General features: G+C 43.6%; 2 protein-coding genes across 2 annotated transcripts in view; both read left to right on the top strand.

Annotated features, from left to right (window-relative positions):
* The window catches only part of ACSS1 (acyl-CoA synthetase short chain family member 1), a 31,513-nt gene extending 22,538 nt beyond the window's left edge, over positions 1-8,975 (top strand). Inside the window, exons 9-14 of the mRNA XM_072331913.1 lie at positions 27-139; positions 1,011-1,137; positions 2,634-2,761; positions 4,156-4,219; positions 4,757-4,875; positions 5,756-8,975. Of these exons, the coding sequence (XP_072188014.1) occupies positions 27-139; positions 1,011-1,137; positions 2,634-2,761; positions 4,156-4,219; positions 4,757-4,875; positions 5,756-5,932 (728 nt within the window). The 3' untranslated portion in view covers positions 5,933-8,975. The remainder of the gene's footprint in view (positions 1-26; positions 140-1,010; positions 1,138-2,633; positions 2,762-4,155; positions 4,220-4,756; positions 4,876-5,755) is intronic.
* A 369-nt stretch (positions 8,976-9,344) lies between these two features.
* APMAP (adipocyte plasma membrane associated protein) lies at positions 9,345-21,813 on the top strand. Its single transcript, XM_072331914.1, has 9 exons — positions 9,345-9,477; positions 11,667-11,783; positions 14,911-15,026; positions 15,509-15,601; positions 17,365-17,481; positions 18,724-18,898; positions 19,354-19,488; positions 19,818-20,010; positions 20,975-21,813. Exons 1-9 carry the CDS (start codon positions 9,386-9,388, stop codon positions 21,182-21,184), a joined length of 1,248 nt encoding a protein of 415 aa, XP_072188015.1. The 5' UTR covers positions 9,345-9,385; the 3' UTR covers positions 21,185-21,813.
* The last annotated feature ends 1,021 nt before the right edge of the window (positions 21,814-22,834 follow it).

Here is a 22,834-nt window from a genome sequence, read left to right on the forward strand (position 1 = left end):
TATTTTATTTTTCATTATTTTTCCAGAAACCGGTGGCATCTGCATTGCCCCACGGCCTTCAGAAGAGAAAGCTGATATCATTCCAGCTATGGCCATGAGACCCTTCTTTGGGATTTTCCCTGTTCTGATGGATGAAAATGTGAGTTGAGGCTGTGACGGGTTTCGAGATGCTACTGTGTGTTTCTGCCTTAATCACCTTTCCAACGGGAGAGGGACAGGATCCAGGAGGATGTGTGTTCCTCCGTTAAAAACAGTAGAACAAAAGAGCGATTTATATATCTGAGCATATCTCAAATATCCATACAGATTTCCAGCCAGACACTGCAAGCTATCTGCAAATCTCTAGAGAGATTAAAAGCTGCTGCTTCCATTTCTGAGAGCAGTCAGAAGTCATGCATGTCTTGGAAACCAGGGGGATGAACAGCTGGAACAGTGCATACAACATCCAGTGACTTAGCAAGACTGGCAAAGCCAGTGATGAAGTCTTCCAAGGGAAATGCAAGGCGTGAGGCCCTGCAGCAGTATGTGTCTGTGAGAGAACTGATGCTGATCTCTGAAGCTTTGCTGAGCAATCCCCATCAGTACTCCAGTGCCCAGTAAAGCATGTAATCTCCTCATATACAGTTTAATAAGGGAATGTGGCGGTTAGTGTAAGTGTAAGTGAAAGATGGCAGTCCAGGCACTTCCCTCCTAGCCTCACCCCAGGCATTCTCTGGCTGCTTAGCATGCCTTTGTTGTCATCTTTTCCAGCCTTGCCCTCTGCAGAATCACAGGATTCACTGTTCTTTGAGACTTAAAATTGTCTTATCTTCAGTACTGCAGGCCTTGAGGAATAAGGAAGGCCCAGCACAGATGGTGTGTTCACTAGAAGATTCATCTTCTCCCCATATGGCCAACCATTGGCAGTCTGCACTGAGCAACAGGGTGATTCTTACTGTATCAATGAGTCAGAGGCACTTGTTATTCCTTTTTTACTCTTCTGATCATCCCTTTTGTGCTTGAACCTGCAGGGAAAAGTTCTAGAGGGCAACGATGTGTCTGGTGCACTTTGCATCACAGAGCCATGGCCTGGCTTGGCAAGAACGATCTACAGAGATCACCAGCGATTTGTTGATACATATTTCAAAGCCTATCCAGGTAAGGAGAGTGTCAAGGGAGTGTGGTTTGCACTGCATTATAAGCACAATGAATACTTTCAGCAGTGCTTTGTGGTATTTCTATTCAAGTTAGATCTTGGGGGTTGCTGGCATTTGGTGTGTTGCGTATTGTAAGCATGCAGTAATGGTAATCTTGTTCTGGCTGTCACATGGAAATGCATTTATTTATAAAATTGCAGTGTCTAGAATAAAAATCCAAGGACACTTTCCTTGGGGCCATTTTTGTCTCGTTTGGAAAGAAGCTTGTAGGATGAGAAAGTACCTCCTGCATCACTGAATCTTGCCTGGGCTGTCGCGTGCTGTGTTACACCTGCCCCTTTTTAAGCGTGGTCATGTTGAATCTGGCAAGTAATTGCTAGTGGCAGGGAGAACATTTTATAGGACATTGGACAACACCACTGTCTTCACTCAAGGTAAAGGGCTTGGGAAGCCACAGGGTAGAGCAGAATTGGAATGACGGTCTGGCAAGTGCAAAATTGTGTGGAAAATAAGAATGGGGAATCGATGAAGTTGAATGAGCCTCTATTCCCTTGTTATTCATTTCATATCTGCATCTGAAATCACAGTGGTATTTAACATAGGTTGATAGCTCCTGTCAATAGATAATTGATTGGAAGGGCATGAAGTATGACTGAAAATCTATGAACTGGACAGTAATGGATCTTGCCAAAAGCTGCCTTCAGAGCTTGCAGCATTAGCTGCCAGCTGCACCAAAGTGCAACAGGAACAATTCTCTCATGGACATGGCTTTGTTTGTTTGCTTTTCAACTAACCTGGTAGCAGAGTTTCTACCATGGTCATATGCTGAAAGGGAAAGGGATCGTCTTTGTTAGCCAGCAAAAGAAGTGGTTTTTTATCAGACCCAACATAAGTGATTAAAAAAATTGTCAGTATTCCCATATACAAAATGTAATAGAGCTGTTCACTTTCAGCTGAGCATTTTCAATTTTCCTTGAGCAGTGAGGTGAAGCTGCAGACCTGAGTTTGATCAGCAGCCTATTGCATGACAGCAGATGGCATCTGAAGTATTTGGGGGCTGTATGCATTAGCCCGGGTGAGCAGTTGCTGTGCATCTGTAGGAGTGTAAAGCATAGAGAGATCTGAGAACCCTTTTTGGTTTTGTAAATCCAACAGAGCATCACTACACTGTGTTGGTGGGCTTGGTTTTATCGCAGGGACGTCAGCCACTGGTTGCTGCTGGTTGCTTACAGTGATTGTAGGCAATGATGCCTACCATTGCCTTGCTGCTGCCCAGATGATCTAGCAGCCAGTACAGCCTAATGATAGCAGCCAAAGGCTGAGGATAGCAAAGGGAAGTGGAAAATGATGTGTGGCCAATCATGCATCTGTAAGCTTAGCCTGCAAACTGTCTGATCTGGTCTGCCTTTCTTGTCTTCCCATCTGTCCTGAATCAGAGCCCCAGGCAATAGGCCGGCACGCTTTCTGCTGATAACCACCCACATCTCTTTCCATTAGGTTACTATTTCACAGGGGATGGTGCTTACAGGACCAAAGAAGGCTATTACCAGATAACAGGGCGCATGGATGATGTCATTAACATCAGCGGACACAGGCTTGGGACAGCAGAGATAGAAGATGCAATGGTAAGCTGCAAGCAGGCAAACATCTGTGGGGCTGGGTAGCCCTTGAAAGAAGCTGTATGAATTTTAACAAGTACAAAACCTGATTTGTTTGTAGTAGTAGTATTGCCTTTGAACCTCTGCCCCTACTTACATACAGCTGTAATTTTAGATGCTGGTAGAGTCTTCGTAAGGGATTGGCTCTCCCATTCCTTCCTTCCCCTCTGCTAACACTCAGCCTTTACTTCCCAAATCGGTGGTTCATGCTCATCTGAACTAGCTGAATATGGCTGAGAATTCAGTAGCATTGAAGCAACCTTGATTCACGTTAGCTGCAAAGATAGATAGCCTGTCATTCTGAGAGAGAATAGTATTAGCTCAGAGGATTGATAACAAAAAGTCCTCAAAGCACTTACCTTCAAAGCCTGACCTGGATATTTATTTCTGTATTATGTGCCTTGCCTGCAAACAGCACTTAAATGTAACATCTGAGAAACCAGAGTTTATATGGCACACAGGATTCTGTTGTCTTTAAATTGTTTTGTCTGGGTGAATTTCTGATCATGGATATAGGATCTGGTTCCTCCCCCACTTGTTATATATGTATATGTGTGAATATGCAAATATATTTGTATGTTGTATTGCTCTGTGATGATTTTTTTTTTTCATATTTTTCATCTAATTTATGACATAATCCACTCTTTTGTGTAAGATTTGGGTATGTGAGTTCTCCCAGCCTGTACATCCAGACTGTCTCCTTACTGCAAATGAGTACCAATTTCACCCAAGAAGTGTGGCAGAATAATTCACTGTTCTGGATCATAATAAAAATGTGCATTCAGCAGAACAACCCTTCCATGCTTCTGGGAAGAAGGGAAGGCCAAATTCTTTCTTTCTTTCTGGTGTGCTTTGGATGCTGATAAACACTGATCAAGTGTTGACTGTGATATCAGCAGCTTCACTCTGCTGGAGACAGATCTCTGAGGCACAGAGCAATGCATGACAGCTTTTGTGTGTGATTTGGCTATGGCCAGATATCACTTGGGACTGTAGCCTTACACACACAAAGAGAAAGCATCATTGAATTACAGACTGGTTGAAGTGGGAAGGAACCTCTGATTTTATCTACTCCAGCCCCTGCTCCAGCCCCTGCAAGAATGCTTATTAGTGTGCTTGAAAGCAGGACCAATCCAGGGAGTAAGTGCTACTGCCAGCAACTGGTGCCTGTGGCCACCAGCTGACTGTGCGGTAGGAAGGTGGAATCCAGCTTTCCTATTTTGCATGCAACAGAATCTTCCAAGGTAGGGTGAGAAATAGCTAAGGGAGATGGCAGGATATTGCAGGTACTGCAAAAGTAGCAGGCACAGATGCTGAAGGGCTTTACGCTCTGATTATTTTTTGTTTTACTTTTTGTGAAGGCTGATCACCCTGATGTCCCTGAGACAGCTGTGATTGGGTATCCCCATGAAATCAAAGGAGAAGGTATGTGAAAAGCAGCATCCTGACTTGACACATAAATACATTTAGTTTCCAATCTGTGCTAAGTGGTGTCCAGGGAATAGAAGGCTGGTTTGACTGGCAATGCAGTACTGAGGGGCAAAGGCAGCCATGAAAATAACTTCCTAAGCTAAGTGCAGGTATTGCTCCCTTGACTGTTTTCATACATAGTGTTTATATATGTGATAGAGCTTTCATAAACAGGATTGTGCTCAGAGAAACCCTTTGAGCAGAATGGAACAGTTGGTTTGAGTTGGTTTTGATCCCAATGACTCTGCTAGTCATTGTGCTATCATTGTCACTGAGACCAATCTGGTCGATGGATGCTAAGACAAGACTGGGTCTTCATTCTAGGGGCTTGAATCTGACTGCTTTTGTACACATGACTGATAGTTTTCTTGTCAGCCCCTAGATTGTGCCTAGGAATGATTTGAAACCTGCCTTGGCATTCAGATGAGTAGTTCTGCCAGCCAGGACCTAATACGAGGTACTCATATTTCATTTTTCTCATTTTTCTTCTAGGTGCCTTTGCTTTCATAGTGCTGAAAAAGCAGACAGCTCATACAGACCATGTCATAGAAGAGCTCAAAACTATAGTGGCTACCAAAATAGCAAAGTATGCTGTGCCTGATCACATTCTGGTAAGTGGGAGACTAAGTGGGACTGGGAGCAGGAGCAGCCACTTTTAATAAGCTTTGCCTTTCCTATCTGCTGTGTTGCAGTTGTCTCTCTCTAGCAGGACAAAGGAGCAGGAAAAGAGAACTTAGTGGAGGGATCTGTGGGTGGAGGAGGCAGGTGCATCGGTCTGAATGTACACATCCATGCACAGAGAGTACTGAGAGTACCTTTCCTGGCAAGAGTTCTGGTAAAGGGGAATTTTAGGCACACCCTGTGCCTTAGGTGGCATTTGTCATCCCTTCTTTGACATGCAGCAACATTAATATTTTAAATGAAAAGAGGAGAAACTTAGATTATGTCTTAAGAGGAATTTTTTTACTCAGAGGGCAGTGAGGCTCTGGCACAGCTGCCCAGAGAAGCTGTGGTGCCCCATCCCCAGAGTACTCCAGGCCTGGTTGGATGGGGCCCTGGGCAGCTGAGCTTGTTGGGGCAGCCCTGCCCATGGCAGGGCATCAGAGCTGGCTGTGCATAAATGTCCCTTCCAACCCAAACCTTCTATTGTTCTATGAGCTTTCAGGCGTTTCTAGCTCAACAGTTAACAGCTTATTCAGGGCCTGAGTCTCCAAAAAGCTTCATATTCAGCAGCACCTAGCCTGGAGTTACACAGCAATGAGTAAATGAGGAGCAAAGTCCAGTATAAGAATACATTTTATAGCCCATGATATTGATGCTAGCAATATTCCTTTGGACATAAACTACTGTGCTCACTGAATAGCTCATAGGAGTCTCAGAGAAGCTGTAGCAATGAGATAGCACCAGGCTTAGCAAAGTTCAGCCAGATTTCCACATGGTTTCCAGCAGGATCCAAGTTCTGATACAGGCATGTCTTTCTCTTTTCTGCAGGTGGTGAAACGCCTTCCTAAAACCCGATCAGGGAAGATCATGAGGAGGCTGCTGAGGAAAGTAGTCACTGAGCAATCCAGTAACATGGGAGATGTCACCACACTTGATGATCCAAGTGTCGTCACAGAGATACTGGATGCGTACCAGAAGTACAAAAAGGAGAAGAGTTCCTCATAGCAGATGCCTTTGGAATATCTCTGCTCTGGAAATGTGGAGGGTCTTGAATGACTGGGCAAACAACATGGTTCTCTCTTGGTGTATTCTGCAAAACTCTGTTCCCTTCTAGAGAAATAGGATTTGTTCTCCACAAGGTGTTTTGAGTTATCCAGAGCTAGGAGCTATCTGCTGCCTTGCACAGTCAGGGAGCTCCTTCATACTGCTTCTAGGGCTGTTGTAGAACAGCCATTGGCAGTTTCCATTAGCTGTGGTGAAAATAATACGAGCTTAAGCAAGATGAAGATGTTAATATTTCTCATTTCAATGTTACTATAGAAGGAAATGTTTTTATACTATACTTTCGCTTTTTGAAGAGCAGCCCTGGAATACATTCCTGCTATTTTTCCTTCGGCTTGGATATCCAAGTTCAAGTAGTTGTTTTTAACTGCAACTGTGGTGCCTTTTCAGCAATGCTGGGTATTTTAATAGATATTTCACATGTATTATTAGGGAAATGAGAAGGACGTGGCTAACCAGATATTTATCTCACATTCTGATATTCCCTGTGGCTTTCCTCATAATGACTTGTGCCTTCCACTATATTTCCAGAACCCACCTGAGATCACGAGCCTGTGTTTCATCATGCCACATCTATGCAACCCAGTATTAGCACTTCCAGCTACAAAACTGAGCCACAAAACCTATCTCTGAACTCTGCACATCCCCAGTGCGTTGCCAGTTGTGTATGAGGGATCTGGTCCCAAGTGTTTTCATTCTGCCTTGAGAGATTGAGATCACCAGCTGGGATTTTTAAAGCAACTTTCCTCTTCCTCACCGGTGATGATAATTTCTATAGTTGCCTTTGTTTCTTAAAGTCATTATGGAAAGGAAACCATGTTTACTTTGCTGTCTTTTAGAGGAGCATGGGGGAATAAATTCCCAAAGTGTTCAAGTGAGGTGTGAAGCCAGAGAGATGTGCTAGAAAGGTTTGCTGTGACTGGCTGACTTGTACGATTTCCAGTCAGTGAATGGTCACTTTAGCCCACTCCCAAATGATCTGTAATCAGACAGGCTGAGTAATTTGTAGAAAAGCCAAGTTTTACAAGAGTTTTGCAGGAGTAACTTATTGCTGAATTCAGTTCCTCCTTTTCCAGTGGAACTGTGCACTAGAAACACAATCTGTGCACCTAATTGAGGACCGGGCAAGAAAAGAGCTGGGTGATCTTGTATGAGGAGTGTGGAGTTTTTTGGCCAGCAGAGATTCTGGCACCAAATGGGGAAGAGAACTGTCAGTATGACACGTTCTCAGTCAGGTCTGTGGTCTTTGATCTCAAAGTTCCTTTTGAGTATGTTAGCTATATATATATATATTTAAATCTAAATGTCTCCAGGGTCTGGGTAATACAGTAGGGAAGATTATACTTTGTTGCAGTTCCCATCATTCTGACTGCAATCCATTATTGCCTAAGGTAAATAAGTATCCATCCTGTGGGCTTTGTGGGAAGTTGAGGATCATGAAGTTTGATGTAGCTGACAGAATGTTAATATTTCTAGAGACAGCCACTACCTACATCCTCTGTTGCCACTGCAGAAATTAAACCCCTCTTCCTTAAGTGATTTTCAAGTGGGAAGCTGACAGTAGCTAATGCTTTTGACAGAAAAAGTAGACTCTCTTGTTCAAAGAAGCTGTCTGTGCATGCACAGTGTCCCCCACGCAGCCTGCAATATAGGGTGGAGAAAGAGAACTGGTCTTTGAACAGAATCACACCACTTTTAGTCAAGAAAGCATTTTCTGTATTACAGAATTTCCTTGTCCTGTGGACCTGAAATTTCCACGTGAAAGTCCAGTTGTCACTGACATGTGGCCTAATTCACCTGAACTGTATCACAAGGACTGGCTGTGAGAGGAGCAGCGCACTTTGGTGCACTCAGACACTGTTATCCAATTCATCTGGTGAGGGAAAGGGGAGATAGGTGTACTGCTTCACCTACACCCGTGTACTCTGAGGCCCCTTAGGATGCTCAAAGAGAACACATGATGCTGTCATAGAATCGTAGAGTCGTCATGGTCGGAAGAGATCAGTAAGATCATCATGTCCAATTGTCAGCCCATCACCACCACTAGCCATGGCCCTCAGTTCCACGTCTCCACATCTGTTGAATGTGCATAAAGTTTTCCAGCCTTAGGAGTCCTCCTTTCATCTTTTTTCACTGCAATCTCTCATTGCAGTGGTTGCGTTACCAGAGCAAGTCTGAGTTGAGCTGAGCATTTTGCTGTTTACTGCACGTGGTGAGCACCAGCAATGGTGCTCATCATCAGTGTTTTCAGCTTCATGTGCAGCTGTTTCAGACTGTGGTTCAAGGAGGGGCTTAGCTTGCAGAACTGGTGCTGGGGTCCTCTTGAAATACCAGGAGAAGGATGTCGCTAGCAAAAGGCTTCAGGCCTGTTGCCTTTTGACCTGATGCACTCTCATTAGTGAAGAAGGCAACTGTATTTGGAATGCTTCATAGTGGGATCATGGGATACTTTTGTGCATGGTTGGTTCATTTTGGAAAGCAAAACAGGTGGCCCTTTGTGCATCCACAATTAATGCGGGGGTGATGTGCTAGATTGCATTTGTAACCTCACCAGAAGCTTCAGAGTTAGTTTTACCTGCTGCGGTCTGTCATAAAGGGCAAATGAAAACACTGAAAAAGGCTGACAAGGCCTACGAGGGGAACAGTGCCTCTATGTCTGTTGTGGCAGCATCTAGTTGTAATATAACCTTGCCGTGCCTGTCCATCATGCCTGTATCTCATTTTCCACTCAGATGTACCCACAAAACCTGATCTTGGTGCCTTTTTATAACCACCCGAGATACCAGACCACGATTTGCTTAATTTTAGGAAAGAAAAAGGTATCTCCTATTGGTGATGCGTGTTGTACAGATATACGCTGTGTTGTATTAATGCTAAGCCTTTCATTTTGTCGTCGTTGTTAATTATCGTGCCTTACATTTATTGTCATTGACCAAAATCAGTGATCTCTGTGTTCAGATTTATCATTAAAAGCAGCACCCGCTTCTACGCGATGTGTTGGCTTTGCCTCGTAGGCGTCTGACTCTTCACGTGTGGGGTTTCATTCCTAGCAGTCAGAACAGCAACTTCTCCCTCCATACGAAGCTCTCCCCGGCCCGTTTCAGACCAGCCCCAGCTCAGCCCCCTGCTGCCACCTGCTGGATGGAGCGGCTCCTCCCCGGAGCAGCAGCGGGGACGGGCCGAGCTCAGGTCCTGCAGACCGGACAGCGGTGGGTGAGCGGCCGGCGGGAGGCGGCCCCCAACACGGCGGGGCCGAGCCGAGCCCCGACCCGCAGCCTTCAGGGCAGGGAGACCAGCCGAGGGAGCGCGACGTAGCGCGCAGGCGCGGCCGTACCTCAGGGCGGGGCGGGGCGGGGGGCGGGCAGAGGCCGGGACCGGGGGACGGAGCTGCGGAGGATGAATGAGGCCGAGGGGCTGCGGCAGCGCCGGCCGCTCCGCCCGCAGGTCATCACCGAGGACAGCCCGGCGCAGGAGGCCAAGGAGGGCAGGTGGGAGACCCGTCCGGTGCGGGTTTGCGAGCTGGGTGCCGGTGAGGGAGGCCCGGACGTGCGGCCCGGCCCCGCTGTCCGCCCCGGGGTACCGCTGGGCGCTCGGTGCTGCTGCTGCGCGGCCGGGCAGCGCGTTGCCGGCCTCGTGTGTGCCCGGTGGCGGTGTTTGTTCGTCTGTCAGTTTATGTACCGGGGCTGTGTAAGCGCAGTCCGCACGCAGCTCGTGGAGCGGTGCCGCTTATCCCCTTGTGGCTTGCACGGATCTGCTGTGGGTGTGACTGGCTGTTGTGTAATGCTGTTAGTTTGTTTGGAGCTGGCAGGAGTTCAGAGAGGTGACCGCACGCCTCTTATAAACACCTCATTGGTTAAGGAGGATCCCATTTACGGCTCGCTGCCTACCAGTTCCATTCAAAACTGGCTCCTCTGTAGCTGCAGGCGGTGGTGGCGATAAGAAAGCAGTGTTTGCTTTGCTTTCCACCAAAGCACGATCATCAGGGTCTCTTCTATCCTCAGCCGTTCTTAGTCTGGCACTGCTTTGGTTCACCATCGCTTTTCCTATTTGAGTACCCTCGAAGGTTTTCTCTCTCCCCCTCTGCGTCACCAGGATGCAAGAGGTGCTTACTACTGTACTTGTAGCCCCTGTTATCTAGGGATGCTGTCAGCACCTTGCGATTGCTCTTTCCAGCATCCACCTCTCTTGCTAACTTTGCGCACATCAGTTGTGTTTCTAGGACTCTGTCAGCGATCCAGGACATCCACGGATCCCACTTTCTCGAGACTGTCCTGCACGAAGCAGTGGAAGTACTTCTGAAGGGTGCCTGTATTCCGGATAGGAGCCGTGCAGAAACTCTTGCTGACAACTGCCCTCCTTGCTGCCGCTCCTGCGGTTCCTCTGCCGAGAGGAGGCAGCCCACACTGCTGGCTGTGCTGACCCCTAGCGTCTTTTTGCCAGCCTGTATCCAAGAGCTGTGTGACAGTTCTCAGTGACAACTAAATTAGTGTTGTTATAGCTAGAGGACTGGGAATTGGTTGGCTTTATGTGTGCTTGCTTTTATTTAAATTCTAGCATTTCAGCAGTATCTAAAGTAGGTCTTGCAGTTTGCAGGCTTGGAGTGGGGTTTTGCATGTTGCCTCATTCTTCCTGCCTGTTTCTTTTACTGTCAATACATTGCAAGTTTGATTGAAGCCCAGAAGTATGACCTTTACCTAAGTCACGCTTTCGGGACCTTTAATTAAGTTGGCTTGGCAGATGAGTTCTCATTCATCTTTATTAGTTTCCTTTTGTGTGAGCTGTTCTCAGCTGACACAGAGGTGCTTCCATGACTGCTGACAGCACTTTCAATTCTAAAGTATTGAGCCATCGTCTTCTGAATGGCTGTGGAAGCGTGAGGCTCACAGCTGAAGTCTTTGTGTAGATTTAGGGACCACCTTGTATCGCTGTCAGTCTCTCCATTCCAAGGGCAAAGGGAAAAAGACTGGGATGTTGCTTTCTCGAGACATCTGGTGCTGAGATCTGGTGGTTCATCACAAGGGCAGTTTGGCCCCTGAGAATTGCAAGGAGGTCAATCAGTGCACATGAGAAAGCTTATTTGAAGCAGCTTCGTGATCTGATTACATCATCTTGGAGATAGGCTTATTGTTGTGACATTGCTGAAGTGCCCAAAGGGGACTGCTGTCTGGAAGGAACTGTGATGGGCAGTGAGTATTGCAGCATCAGTTTGTTGTTGGTGCAGGCAATGAGCAGATCCAGGCCTGGCTGTGCCCTTCCTTTCCCAGCAGATAATCCCAAAGGTTACCTCGAGGCCGATACCAGCACTGTGTGTACATGCTGTTAGCTGCCCAGTTGTGCTGTTTGTGCTCTGGGCAGCAGTTCTCTGTCCTATTGTTTGGATAACAGGCTGGTGAAGGACGGTACGTTGGAAATGGTCCAGGATTGATGCAGGGCAACCAGGTGCTGTTTGCCTCTGTGTGACTGAGTGCAGTCTTGGCTGGCAGTGTCAGTCAGCATTAGGGAATAGTTAAGGTTTGGGTTTTCTAATTCAGGTCTGGGACTGAGAAGGTGATGAAGTAAAAGTGTTTCTGCCTCCTTTGGTATAGGAAACAGGCTGTTAAAGTTTGTGGATTTCTTTAATTATTACATCCTAAACCAGCATCACTTGCTAATCCTATTTCTTATGTGTTTCTGACAGTGCTTACAGCAGCAAGGTGTTCCGCGTTACCTTCTTGACTTTGGCTGCATCTCTGGCTGTGCCCCTGCTCGGAGCAACCGTTCTACTGGATTGTCCTATAGACCCCCAGCCTATAAGGTATGTTGTTGCTTTGTTTTGAAGTAGATATGTGGAACTGAGACTTTTGGTATGTGTTGTGCTATGTTGTTTTTTTATGAATGAGGCGACTGTGTAAAGTGATTCCAACTGGATTAGGAAGATGGGGAGTGATTGCATTGTTACCCATTGTCAGGGCTTTGCACACCCAGTCTGTTTCCGAGTCACCTTGCAGTTGTGTTAGCACTGATCAGTGGGGGAGCTGAATTACTTCCTTTGATCATTAATCTCAAATATGTTTTTTTCTCAGCTGCCCAAGCTCTCAGTAGAGCTTGTGCTTACTTACATGTGCTCTTGTCTTCAGGGTGACAAAAATCACATTTTCAGTAGGGGCCAGGCAGTACAGCTGAACCCAAACTGTACCCGTTTCTGACAAGAGACACTATTCATATGAAGATATAAACTGAATGGTTAACCTGGCTGGATTGATTCAGTGCTTGGTACCAGCTGAACCATATGGCGGTGTTATATTTAAATGCACATCTTGTAAAGCAAACACACTTAGGTGATTTGTGTCTTGAACTGTCTGAATTAATATCAAATATGGGATGTAACAGTGAGCCAGCTGCACGAGAGGATATGACCTGCACTGTGTGTGAAACAGTCTGCTAGTGTAGTCAGGCAAGTTGGTGCTTCTGGCATTTTGAAGTAAGTGAAAATGCTAAGTTTGCTGAAGATTTAGGATCAATGTGGTAATTCTGTAATGAAAAGGAAGAACAACATTGTGAGCGTCTCTAGGGCTTAAGGAAACTGTTAATGTGATAGGGTAGTACTTACAAGTCTTGCCAAAAAGCTATTAGACCTAAGCTGCTTGCTTGCAAATCTTAGTAAAATGCTTTTTGCTGTGTTGAGTTTAACAAAGTATTCCCTGAAATACATTGCAACTTAATTCTGGAACCCGGTAGGATTTGTCTACAGAGCTTTTCCTATTATATTGTTCTGGTCTATTTCTCATCCAGAGCATATCAGGGTTTTGCATGCTTACATCTCTTACTTTAAGTCCCTTTTGCCACACTGGGACAACCATTCTTGCCCAAATCATTGACTTGTATTGCTTCATGTTCTTGAAGTGAAGCTAAAAAGCAAATTAAGGAGTGGTTTAGGCCTGTACAATACATAGGATACTTCTGTGTGGTGTTTCCGGAGTGTTCTGAAACAGCTGAAGTAGATGGATGCTGTTTGAAGCAATGACTTCAGTGGAAGAACGTGTAGAACTTGCTTTCACCTATAGCAATATTACTCTGGTAAGCCACTGGAAATAAGGAAGGGGCTTATATAAGGAGGGGAGGGGGAAGGCAGGTGACATCTGAAATTCCACATGAAACATCTGCAACTGATTTATTCCAAGTTCTTTCTCCATGAGTCTGTATTGCATGATACTGATCCTGGGAAGGATTTTCTACTTGAAAACATAGTTGTCCAAAGTTCTTGGTGAATGAGCGAGTTCCTTATTTGAATCTACTGTTATCTTAATCTGAAACTCTCTAACACTTGGAAAAAGAGATGGGAAATTATCTTGTCTTTGCACTGTGAAAGCAACTCTGCTGTAAATCTTGTGTGGTCAGGACCTAGTGCTTAAATTGGAAAGTTTGCTCTGTAACCAAACACATAAAGCGAGCCTCTCTCTCCCACATTATTTGTATTGTGTACCTGTTCTCTTCAATTCTCATAACTTTTCCAGTTTGCAGATCCACTGACTTTTTTTTTTACCCTTAATTACTAAATACATTGAAATTTCCACAGCTTTCACTATATGAACAGTGTGGTTGCAGTGTATCTGGTTCTGGAGAGGTCCTGGATCCTGTGAACCTGGGCGAGTTTTGGAGTCAAACCATGTCTTTAGAGGTTCTGCAGGTAGAAGGCATTTGCTTGTGGTCATATAAAAAATAATTTCAATCCAAAAATTCATCCAGAGCTTTGCCCTGGGAGCTTTAGCGTGCTCCTGTGACTGAGCAACTAATGAGCTTATCACCTTGAGCAAGAATGCAGCTTCATTAATGATTTGAAATCCTTAACTCATGGAAACTGGAGTGGTTTATGTGTGTGTTTTTTAAGAACATAAGAGTGTGGCTGAGACATATTTGTGTTTATTGGCAACAGCTGAATTTGGAGCACAGTGCTCTGGTGTGTGGTATTTGAGTTGAAGCTGTGTAGATGTCTTACCTTTCTTCATATTTCTGTACTTCACTAGAGCTCCCTTTGACTCAAATAAGGCCATTTATGTGAATAAGGGTTCACAAGATTGGACCCTATTTTATAATTTTTAGATTTGAGTGCAATTTCCTTTGTGTGCAACTTAGTCCTTTGAATTGGTCTTTCTCTATGGGAATGCATTCAAGTTATGAACAAGAATATGTCGTTCAGTATGGTATGAAGGTATGCATGTTGAGTGCTGGAATGCTTTCTGTCACCAGTAGTATGTTAGTTCTTTATAATAAATAATAAATTCTTTATTTCCCTTACTGAAGATGTTGTATGGTGTCAGATCTTAGTGTACTGTCAAATTATAGACTTACAAATCTTTTTGTTTAGTAATATGCATCTGTATTTCCAGGAAAAACAGCTACTTCAGTTGAGTAAGAAAAGAAGAATTCTATTTCTCCCTGCAACAGGCTGCCCGAGGGTGTTGTGGATGCCCCATCCCTGGAGGCATTCAGGGCCAGGCTGGATGTGGCTCTGGGCAGCCTGATCTGGTGGTTGGCAACCCTACACATAGCAGGGGGGTTGAAACTAGATGAGCATTGAGGTCCTTTTCAACCCAGGCCATTTTATGATTCTGTCATGTTGTGGTGCTGAATCCTTTGCCTTTCTGTAAGGAATATGGACATGAAATGTATTGCTGGGCTTAAAGCTAAATTACTTATGCAATTTAAGAATACATGATCAGTCTCTTTTCAGATCAACAAAACAAGGACATTTTTATCTTTGATGATCAAGAGTCACCTTTGCAGCTTGCCAGCTGAGTTTTCTCTTTAGAAATACATTATATATGAAGCATATGTCAGTTATCAGGAGTCGGCAAACTAGAAAAAAATGGATCCAACTCGTTGCTCAATGGCATTTGCACATTTGTGCAAAGGGTCATGAATTCTGTGTTCTGTTTTTGCAGTCTGAAGGAACCGCCCCTCCTGACGGGTGTGCTAGAGCCCAATAACAAGTTACAGAAAGCTGAGCGACTATGGGAGAATCAACTGGTTGGGCCAGAATCCATCGTCAGTATTGGCGGTAAGCACTGATGAAAGGTGCTTAGCAGTTGCATCCTTTATTTTCCTCCTGCTAAATCGTCTCATAAATTAGCAGAGTATTAAAAGTATATATGTAAATCCACAGCAGCAAAGCAGTCTAAATTCCTTCTTCAGATTATGGATTTGTTGCCTGTCTCTGTTCATGTTGTGTGAAGTGATTTCTTGAAGCTTTTCTGTTACCTAATTTTGTCAACAGAATTTCTTTAGGAAACCTTCCTGTTTGTGGCAGCCGAGCCATGGGTGAAATGAATGATGTGACCAGCAGGAAATTGTTATTCCCTTTGAGAAGTATAACTAGCAAACTTAAGACTTCAGATAATTTGAAGAAGTAAGAGTCCTACCAATGGGCTCTACTAGTCCAATCATCTTTCATTTGCTACTTCATCTGGATGCATGGCAAAGTTTCCATGTTGTTTATATTCAGTTTTGTGGTCAAGTTAATCACAGCAGTTATTTTTGCAGATGTGCTATTTACTGGGACAGCTGATGGGAAGATTCTCAAAATTGAAGATGGGGAAATACAGACAGTAGCCAGAATTGGCCATGGTCCTTGTGGTAAGTGACAACTTCTGAGCATAGTGTACCCAAAAACAGGTACTTGTGTTGATGAACTTGTTGTTCTGTCGGGATTTCCCATGCAAGTGCGTATCTTCCCCTGTAGACATCTGTAACAGAAATATTAGCATATCTATTAATGAAATATGAGTGGAAATAATTCTGTAAGCACCGGGAGGAACAGTAGAGCAAAGGGCTAAAAGAATGGGAATGTGTGCTGCTGATAACAAAGGACACTGCTCCTAGCAGTAAAATTTAGGAATTCAGTTTGGGTTTTTTTATGCCACAACTACAGGGCCTGCATTCTGATAAGGCTTGCGGCATGGATGACCTGTCAGTAGAAGACCCTCCATCTTAACCCCAGGAAGATGAGGTTGCATGTATCACAAATAATATTCCTTTTACTGTTGGTCCATCCAGAAATAGCATATACCCCCTTCCTCCCCCCCGCCCCCCCAAAAAAAAAAGACAGGAAAAAAAAGAGGTCAGCAACCTGGCCTGATATTTATAGAAGGTGAAGTCAGCATTGTGTGGCAAAGGGCCACCCTGTAAAAACTGAAGACCTCTAAGCAAGTGTGAGTGAATGAACTCTGAGATAATGTGTGAATAGGTAAAATGAACTTGTTTGGAGATTTTGTAAATAAATATGTCTGCTCTATAGAATTTAACTTGCATTTTGTTGTACCAATTTCCCTTCCTTGGTAAGTGCAGTGGAGGATTGTGGTAGCAGTTATTTCTTGTTGAATTCCACACATCTTTTCCAACCACTCATTTACTTTTCTTAATGAGTTTTCTGGAAGTAAGAACAACTGGTAGTGGATTGTTTATTAGTATTTATCAATTACTGAATGTCTGCAGCCCTATTTCTGTCACTGGTTAAGCAGAGGTTGTAGGCTGGCGTTACGTGGCTCTCACTAACATGCTCAGCATTTTAGGTATTTTAAATGGCTGTTCACAAGACCAGGCTCTGATCTGCTTTGGCTGCCTAACAAGTAGGGAAGCCTTGGCACTGACAGCAGACAGTCTGCTGCCAGCTGATACAAAGCTGGACTTTCAGCTTCTGTTCAGGCATGAATGTGGGGGAGGATGGATACAGCAAATCACCTTTTCTATTGCACAGTGTGCAGCTTGTTCTTGGGAAAGGTAGCAAAATTATGCTGTCCTGTTTCTTTGGGGGCAAAGAGATAGTGGGGACCCTGGAATCTTGCCCTTTTCAGGCTGTGAGGGAGAAGTAGTGATAGAAGTGCTGACTGCTTTCCCCAGCAGACTGTCTTAATAATGTCTCAAACTAGAGGTGCTCTAAATGTCATAGTTCCTTAGGATTCAAGCGGACACAAATGTTGTTCCATGTTAAGTCTGTAGTCATAAGAAAGCTATTCTTTCATCAGAATGTTAGCTCTTTCCAGTTAGAGATGCTTCCAAGGAGTGTGTGCATTTTATTGTGAAAATAATCTCATAGTAAAACTAGTTCTTCATAGGAAAAAAGTGTTAATTTAAATCCAGATTTCTGATGTTCAGCCCTAGTTGGGGAAGCTGTTATCATTTGTCAGGCTATTAACTAGCTAGGTTTATCTCTAGACTGGTCAAAACATGGAGCTATCTGTATCACTCCCACCCAGGCACTTAAGAACTGTTTCTTTAGTGAAAGTGTGTATGGCACTGGCACTAATGTCTTGTTAAGCTGTAGTTCAATCTAATGCAGCTAGCATGAATGCCCCATGTTAATCTCTATTTGTAAAACCATGTAAAACATTTTTCCTAAGGAACTCCTGAAGATGAGTCAACTTGTGGACGACCACTTGGTATCAGAGTGGGACCAAATAACACCCTTTTTGTGGCAGATGCTTATTATGGACTCTATGAAGTTAATCCAGGCACAGGTATGACTTCTTTACTCAGCAGTTCTCTTCCACTGACAAATCTGCTCTTCATTTAGAGTTTTGCCAGACACTGCAGGCAATGCCTGTCTTTTCTTTAAAGCAGTTTGGAGCTGTCTGGATGAAACATGCCATTTAAGATCTTCATTTATTTTCTTGTAGCAAATCACTTGCTTTCTGTGTCTGTCTAGATCAGTGTTAACAGTTATCTTCTGGTAAGCTGTGTTTTTGACTGTCAAAGTAGATGCCTTGGGACTCATGAGCTCTGTGCAGCTGTTAGTTTTCATAAAGGTAGAAAAATACCTTGCAGTTACATAAGCTTTTTGCTGTGTTTGTTATCCCTTTGTTTCTGCCTTAATCTCGCAATGTGGTAGTGAAGACCTCTTCTCTGTAACCCCAATCTATAGAAGGTGAAGAAAGGCGTAGCTTGGTGTGGCTGAAGATTAAATGGCTTGTTCCTGCTGAGAAAGGCACTGTGCTTTGTGTCCTTCACTGTATGTTCCTGAGCCAGATCTGAGTTTCAGGAGCTGTGCCATCAGAAATCCATGGTTTACTTTCTTGAAGGGCTCACTTTCTTTACATTTCCATATTGGCTCTGTGTGGGGGGAAAGGAGATTTGGCCAAATACCATATCGGATCAATTGGAAGGGTTTAGACTGTGTGGCTTTGGGAGAGTGTAATCAAGGGCTTCCTTATTGGTGGTAGACAGCTGCCATATTAGTTCAGTCATGTCAAAAAGACAAAGAAGGCAAACAAACCCCATGCCCAAATATGACTACAGCAGATTTTCATTGTTGTGTTAGAGGCTTGGCCATAGTAATTTACCGGGTGATGTGCCAACTGTGCCAGAACAGTTCAGTGAACCTGCCAGTGTTTTAATGTTTAAAAAGCACTCTTCTTCAGTGCTACAGATTGATGGGGAAAGAGAGAGTGGTAATTGGTTTGCTTGACTTCTACAATGCTGGGACTGCTTTCATGCTTGGTTTTATATGAGCTTCAGAAATGTGGCAAGTCTGCTGCCTATCAGAAGGAAACATCTACTGTTTCAGCTTTTCTGAAGAGTGTTTTCTCTTTCTCATTTACATTGTGCTGAGTTATTCCATTGCAATCCAAAACCTTCTTACTTAACAGAGGCAAGAATGGAAAAAATGTGAAGTGCTTGCTAATAATCTGTTAGTATTTAACTTGCTGCCCAGGCAGGACATATAAATGCTGGTCTTACATGTCTGTCTTTTCTCTAACCAGGTGAAACTAAAATGCTTGTGTCAACCAAAACACTGATTGAAGGTCAAAAGTTGTCATTTCTGAATGACCTTACAATGACCCGGGATGGCAGGAAAATCTATTTCACAGACTCCAGTAGCAAATGGCAAAGACGAGACTTCTTATTCCTGCTTATGGAAGGCACAGATGATGGGCGGCAAGTATCCCTTCCCCAAGGCATTCAACTTACTTTAAGCTCACCAGTAGGAATAAACTTGGATGCTTTCTTGGTCTGCAAGTTATTCTTGTTATAAACCACCTGTGCAAGCACTGCACTGACCAGGAGGGGTGGAAGAAGATGTGGATGATGCTAATGAGACCTGAAGCAAAGTAAATGAGATTGCTTTTTTTTTCTTTCTCCTTTCAGAAGACTCAAGTGGAATGTGCTTTTGAAAAGGGAGGTGTTAGCATTATGCCCTAACTAAATCTTTAATGGATAGACCTCTTGAGATTGGCAGTAGTATTGCTCCTGTCTTCATAAGCAAACACTTCCTTGCTATTCATCCTCTTTAACTTAGGTGAAATGCATGTGCAGGGAGGTGAAACATGAAAAATGAAACCACAGTGGGTAAATATCTGTCTTTACAAACATGTATAATACTTTCTTTTTAGTCTCCTTGAATATGACACAGTAACAAAAGAAGTGAAAGTCTTAATGGTTGGACTGAGGTTTCCCAATGGTGTCCAGCTCTCTCCTGCAGAAGACTTTGTCCTGGTGCTTGAAACAACCATGTCTAGAATCAGGAGGTGAGTGTGACTTCACTGAAACTATTGATTCCGTCTGCTTAAAAATTAACTGACTGAGCTGAATGGCAAAAGAAATCCTAAACTCTGTAGTTATCAGTATCAGAGAGGACTTTCCACTGGAGGCATCTGTACTGCATAATCTTTCCATCATGGGCTCCTTGTGTGCAGTAGAATAAGCTGACATCTTCTGACAGAGAAGAATGTCTGTGCTTTATTTCCCTATGCCAAGCTATGGAAACATTAACATTTTAAAGTAAATTCCTGTTTATACTTTATTAATTAGACTGCTTGATTTAATATACTATAATCCTATTATTTATAACTTTCAGGTATTACGTGTCTGGGCTGATGAAAGGTGGAGCAGATATGTTTGTTGAGAATATGCCTGGTCTTCCAGATAATATCAGATTAAGCAGCTCTGGTGGATATTGGGTAGCTATGCCTGTTGTCCGTCCCAATCCTGGATTTTCTATGTTAGACTTTTTGTCTGAAAAACCATGGATTAAAAGGATGATATTTAAGGTAAGACAGAAAGAATGACCTTTAGTATAGGAATGAAAGTGACTAAAAAAAAATTGGTTTGTTATGTTTCTTCCTATTCACAGGAAGATTGAAATAAAAATAGTGCTGTGTTTAAAACTGTTGTGGTTGTCTCCATGTGGTGCAGACAGACACGTCTTTAAATTGTCTTCTATGTTGATCTGAGAAGAAAGAAGTGGAGTTTTCTCTGCCTTAGTCATGCAGCCATACAGGATCTTTATTTGGATACATGAAGGAAGACCTTCATGGGTCTATGCCAAGCACCTATACCTGAGGTCCTTGAAGTACTTACTGCCAAGTGTTCAGAGAGGTTTTAGCAAACTTCCTCTATTCTAGCACCTTCCTTAGGCATCCTAGGAGACAATTTGTATGCTACATATGCTGCTACATGGCTCTTTGTTCAACTCAATGTGCACTCCCTTTTGATATAAGGAATACCAACAATAATGTATTTTGTGAAGGACATCTGTTACTGAATAAATGCAATAGTTGTCTTTACTCAATATGAAGACTTGAAAATGCTTCCCTTAAAAAAGCTAATTAAAATCATCTGTCAACATTTGGCATAGGAGTGGCAGTTCAGCTAAATGAACTCTCATCTGTGCTGTGCTGTCTTTGCTGGTGCAGTGCAGGCGCCTTAACAGAGCGGTGCTATGGGTAGCAGAGCATGTCTGCAGCTTAGCATCAGCTGTACCAAAAGAAGCTGCTGCCTCCTGCGAGGACGTTTGTTCAGCCCAATGTCAGAGTACGTTTCTGATGGTTGATCTTTAAAACAAATTTTTGAGCTGTCACATTGTAAGCCTGTGTAATACTGTTTGCTCAAAATGTGTGCTTTTGTTCTAAGCTGCTTCAGTGGAGGGGTGTGGAATGGTTTTTGGCTGCATATCTGATTTCCAGTTGTGTACAACAGTCTTTTGTTAATTTTCTTTTTATTTTTGTCTTCTAGTTACTGAGCCAAGAAACTGTGACAAAGCTTGTGCCCAAGCGTAGCCTTGTTGTTGAACTTAGTGAGACAGGATCCTACAGAAGAAGCTTTCATGATCCCACTGGAGTGACAGTACCTTATGTTAGCGAGGCACATGAGCACGATGGATATCTTTACCTGGGCTCCTTCCGGTCTCCGTTTATTTGCAGACTTAATCTTCAGCATGTTTAACCATCCATCTGTGATAAAGTGTCACAGTCCTGAAATACTCGAGAGGTATGAAAGAAGCATGTGATTGAAGCAGTGTGTGGCTGAGGAGGAAAGGTGAAGACAGCCTGTTAACATGTGCACTTAGCACTGTTCTGTTGCCACAGGAAAATGTACAGCTTGCTGTATCTGTCCTTGGTTTGACTGCTCTTGCTTTGGAGATGGTATGCATAGTATTAATGTCTAAGGAATATGGTGGGGCATCTTTGTACGATTCTTTGCTCAAACAAAATCCACTGCATTTCCAAACACAACACTGGAATTTACTTAAACAGGCAACATCTGTCACCTGTAATGCAACTGTATGTTTGTCTTACCATCAGAGGGTTTACAATGTATGGAATTTAAACATGTATGATTTGGACTGAAGGGGATATCTTGCATGTGTTTATACTTCAAAGCCAACTGTTTAGGAGTGATTACAGTGCATGTTCTCATTGCATACCATGGTGCTGTGGTAGAGGCAGCAACATCTGGAACATGCCTAGAAATCTAATTGTTCCACATGGGTTTTTTCAGTTCCAGCCTATGTAATCAACATTGGAAACTACGGTTAACAGCTAATCAACATGCAGAATCTGATTTGATCATTACCTATGGATTCTTGTGTGTTGTTTATTTTTTTGTTTGTTTTGTTTGTTTTAAATAACATTGTAGTTGGACAAAAGTTCCTTTACTGTGTTACCAAAGGCTGGTTCCAGGGGGTTTAAGATGGATCACTCAGAATGTTACCTCCATGTTTATCAGGTCCTGTAAGTTTCCTGTTCACTGGGCGTGGGAGGGAAGAAGTCCAACTGTAGGAATCCCCTTCAGCACGTGTGTTATGGAGAACAAGTGAAGGCTGTGGGAAGGGTCTGTGTCTGAGGTGGATGTGGACTGAAAGAGCCCCTGCAGCACCTAGTAACAATGGATGTGGAAGGCTTTGGAGGAAAATATTCGAGTGTGGTTGTTGCTCACTGATGCTTCCTGATATTTCCAGAGGACATGGTGTTCTTCCTGCATTTGGAAATACTCTGGTGAATGCACAAAACGCTTTTCTGTGAACTACTGCAAAGGAAAGGCTGTTCTGTTTACATTTTCAATAAGATTTTTTTCCACCCTGAATAGGAGTTTAGGGAAGTTATTTCAGCAGCTGTGTGATTTAGTGAGATTTAGTAAGGATTCCTGCTCTGGGACTGAAGATTGCTTCTTGCTATCTACTGCTTCTTTTTACCACTGGGTGATAGTCTAACATCGACTTAACTCTGTTGCTCAATTTTCTCACCTTTGAAAAGGAAACAACCAGGATTTGCTTGATTATATAATGAAAAACACTGGAGAAAAGGGAGATGATATTGAAAATGCCATCTGCTTTCACTGGCTATTATTTGCATTTCCCTCCAGTAATAAAGACAAGCACAGAAAGTGGTTCTTTACTGTCAGTGCTCTATTGCTGTATGCTGCACTGCTACCAGACTGCAGCAGCCCTGTGGAAGTAGATGATGCTTGCTGGATCAGGCTGACTTACATCTGCTGTGCCTGTGCTCACAAGCTTTTTTATTTGTTTCAGTGGATTTCTACTGGATTTGGGAGGAGGCTCAGTGAGAGAAGAAAGAAGCCTAGTAGATAACTTGC

Source organism: Excalfactoria chinensis, chromosome 3, assembly GCF_039878825.1.
Source record: "Excalfactoria chinensis isolate bCotChi1 chromosome 3, bCotChi1.hap2, whole genome shotgun sequence".
NCBI classification, from domain to species: domain Eukaryota; kingdom Metazoa; phylum Chordata; class Aves; order Galliformes; family Phasianidae; genus Excalfactoria; species Excalfactoria chinensis.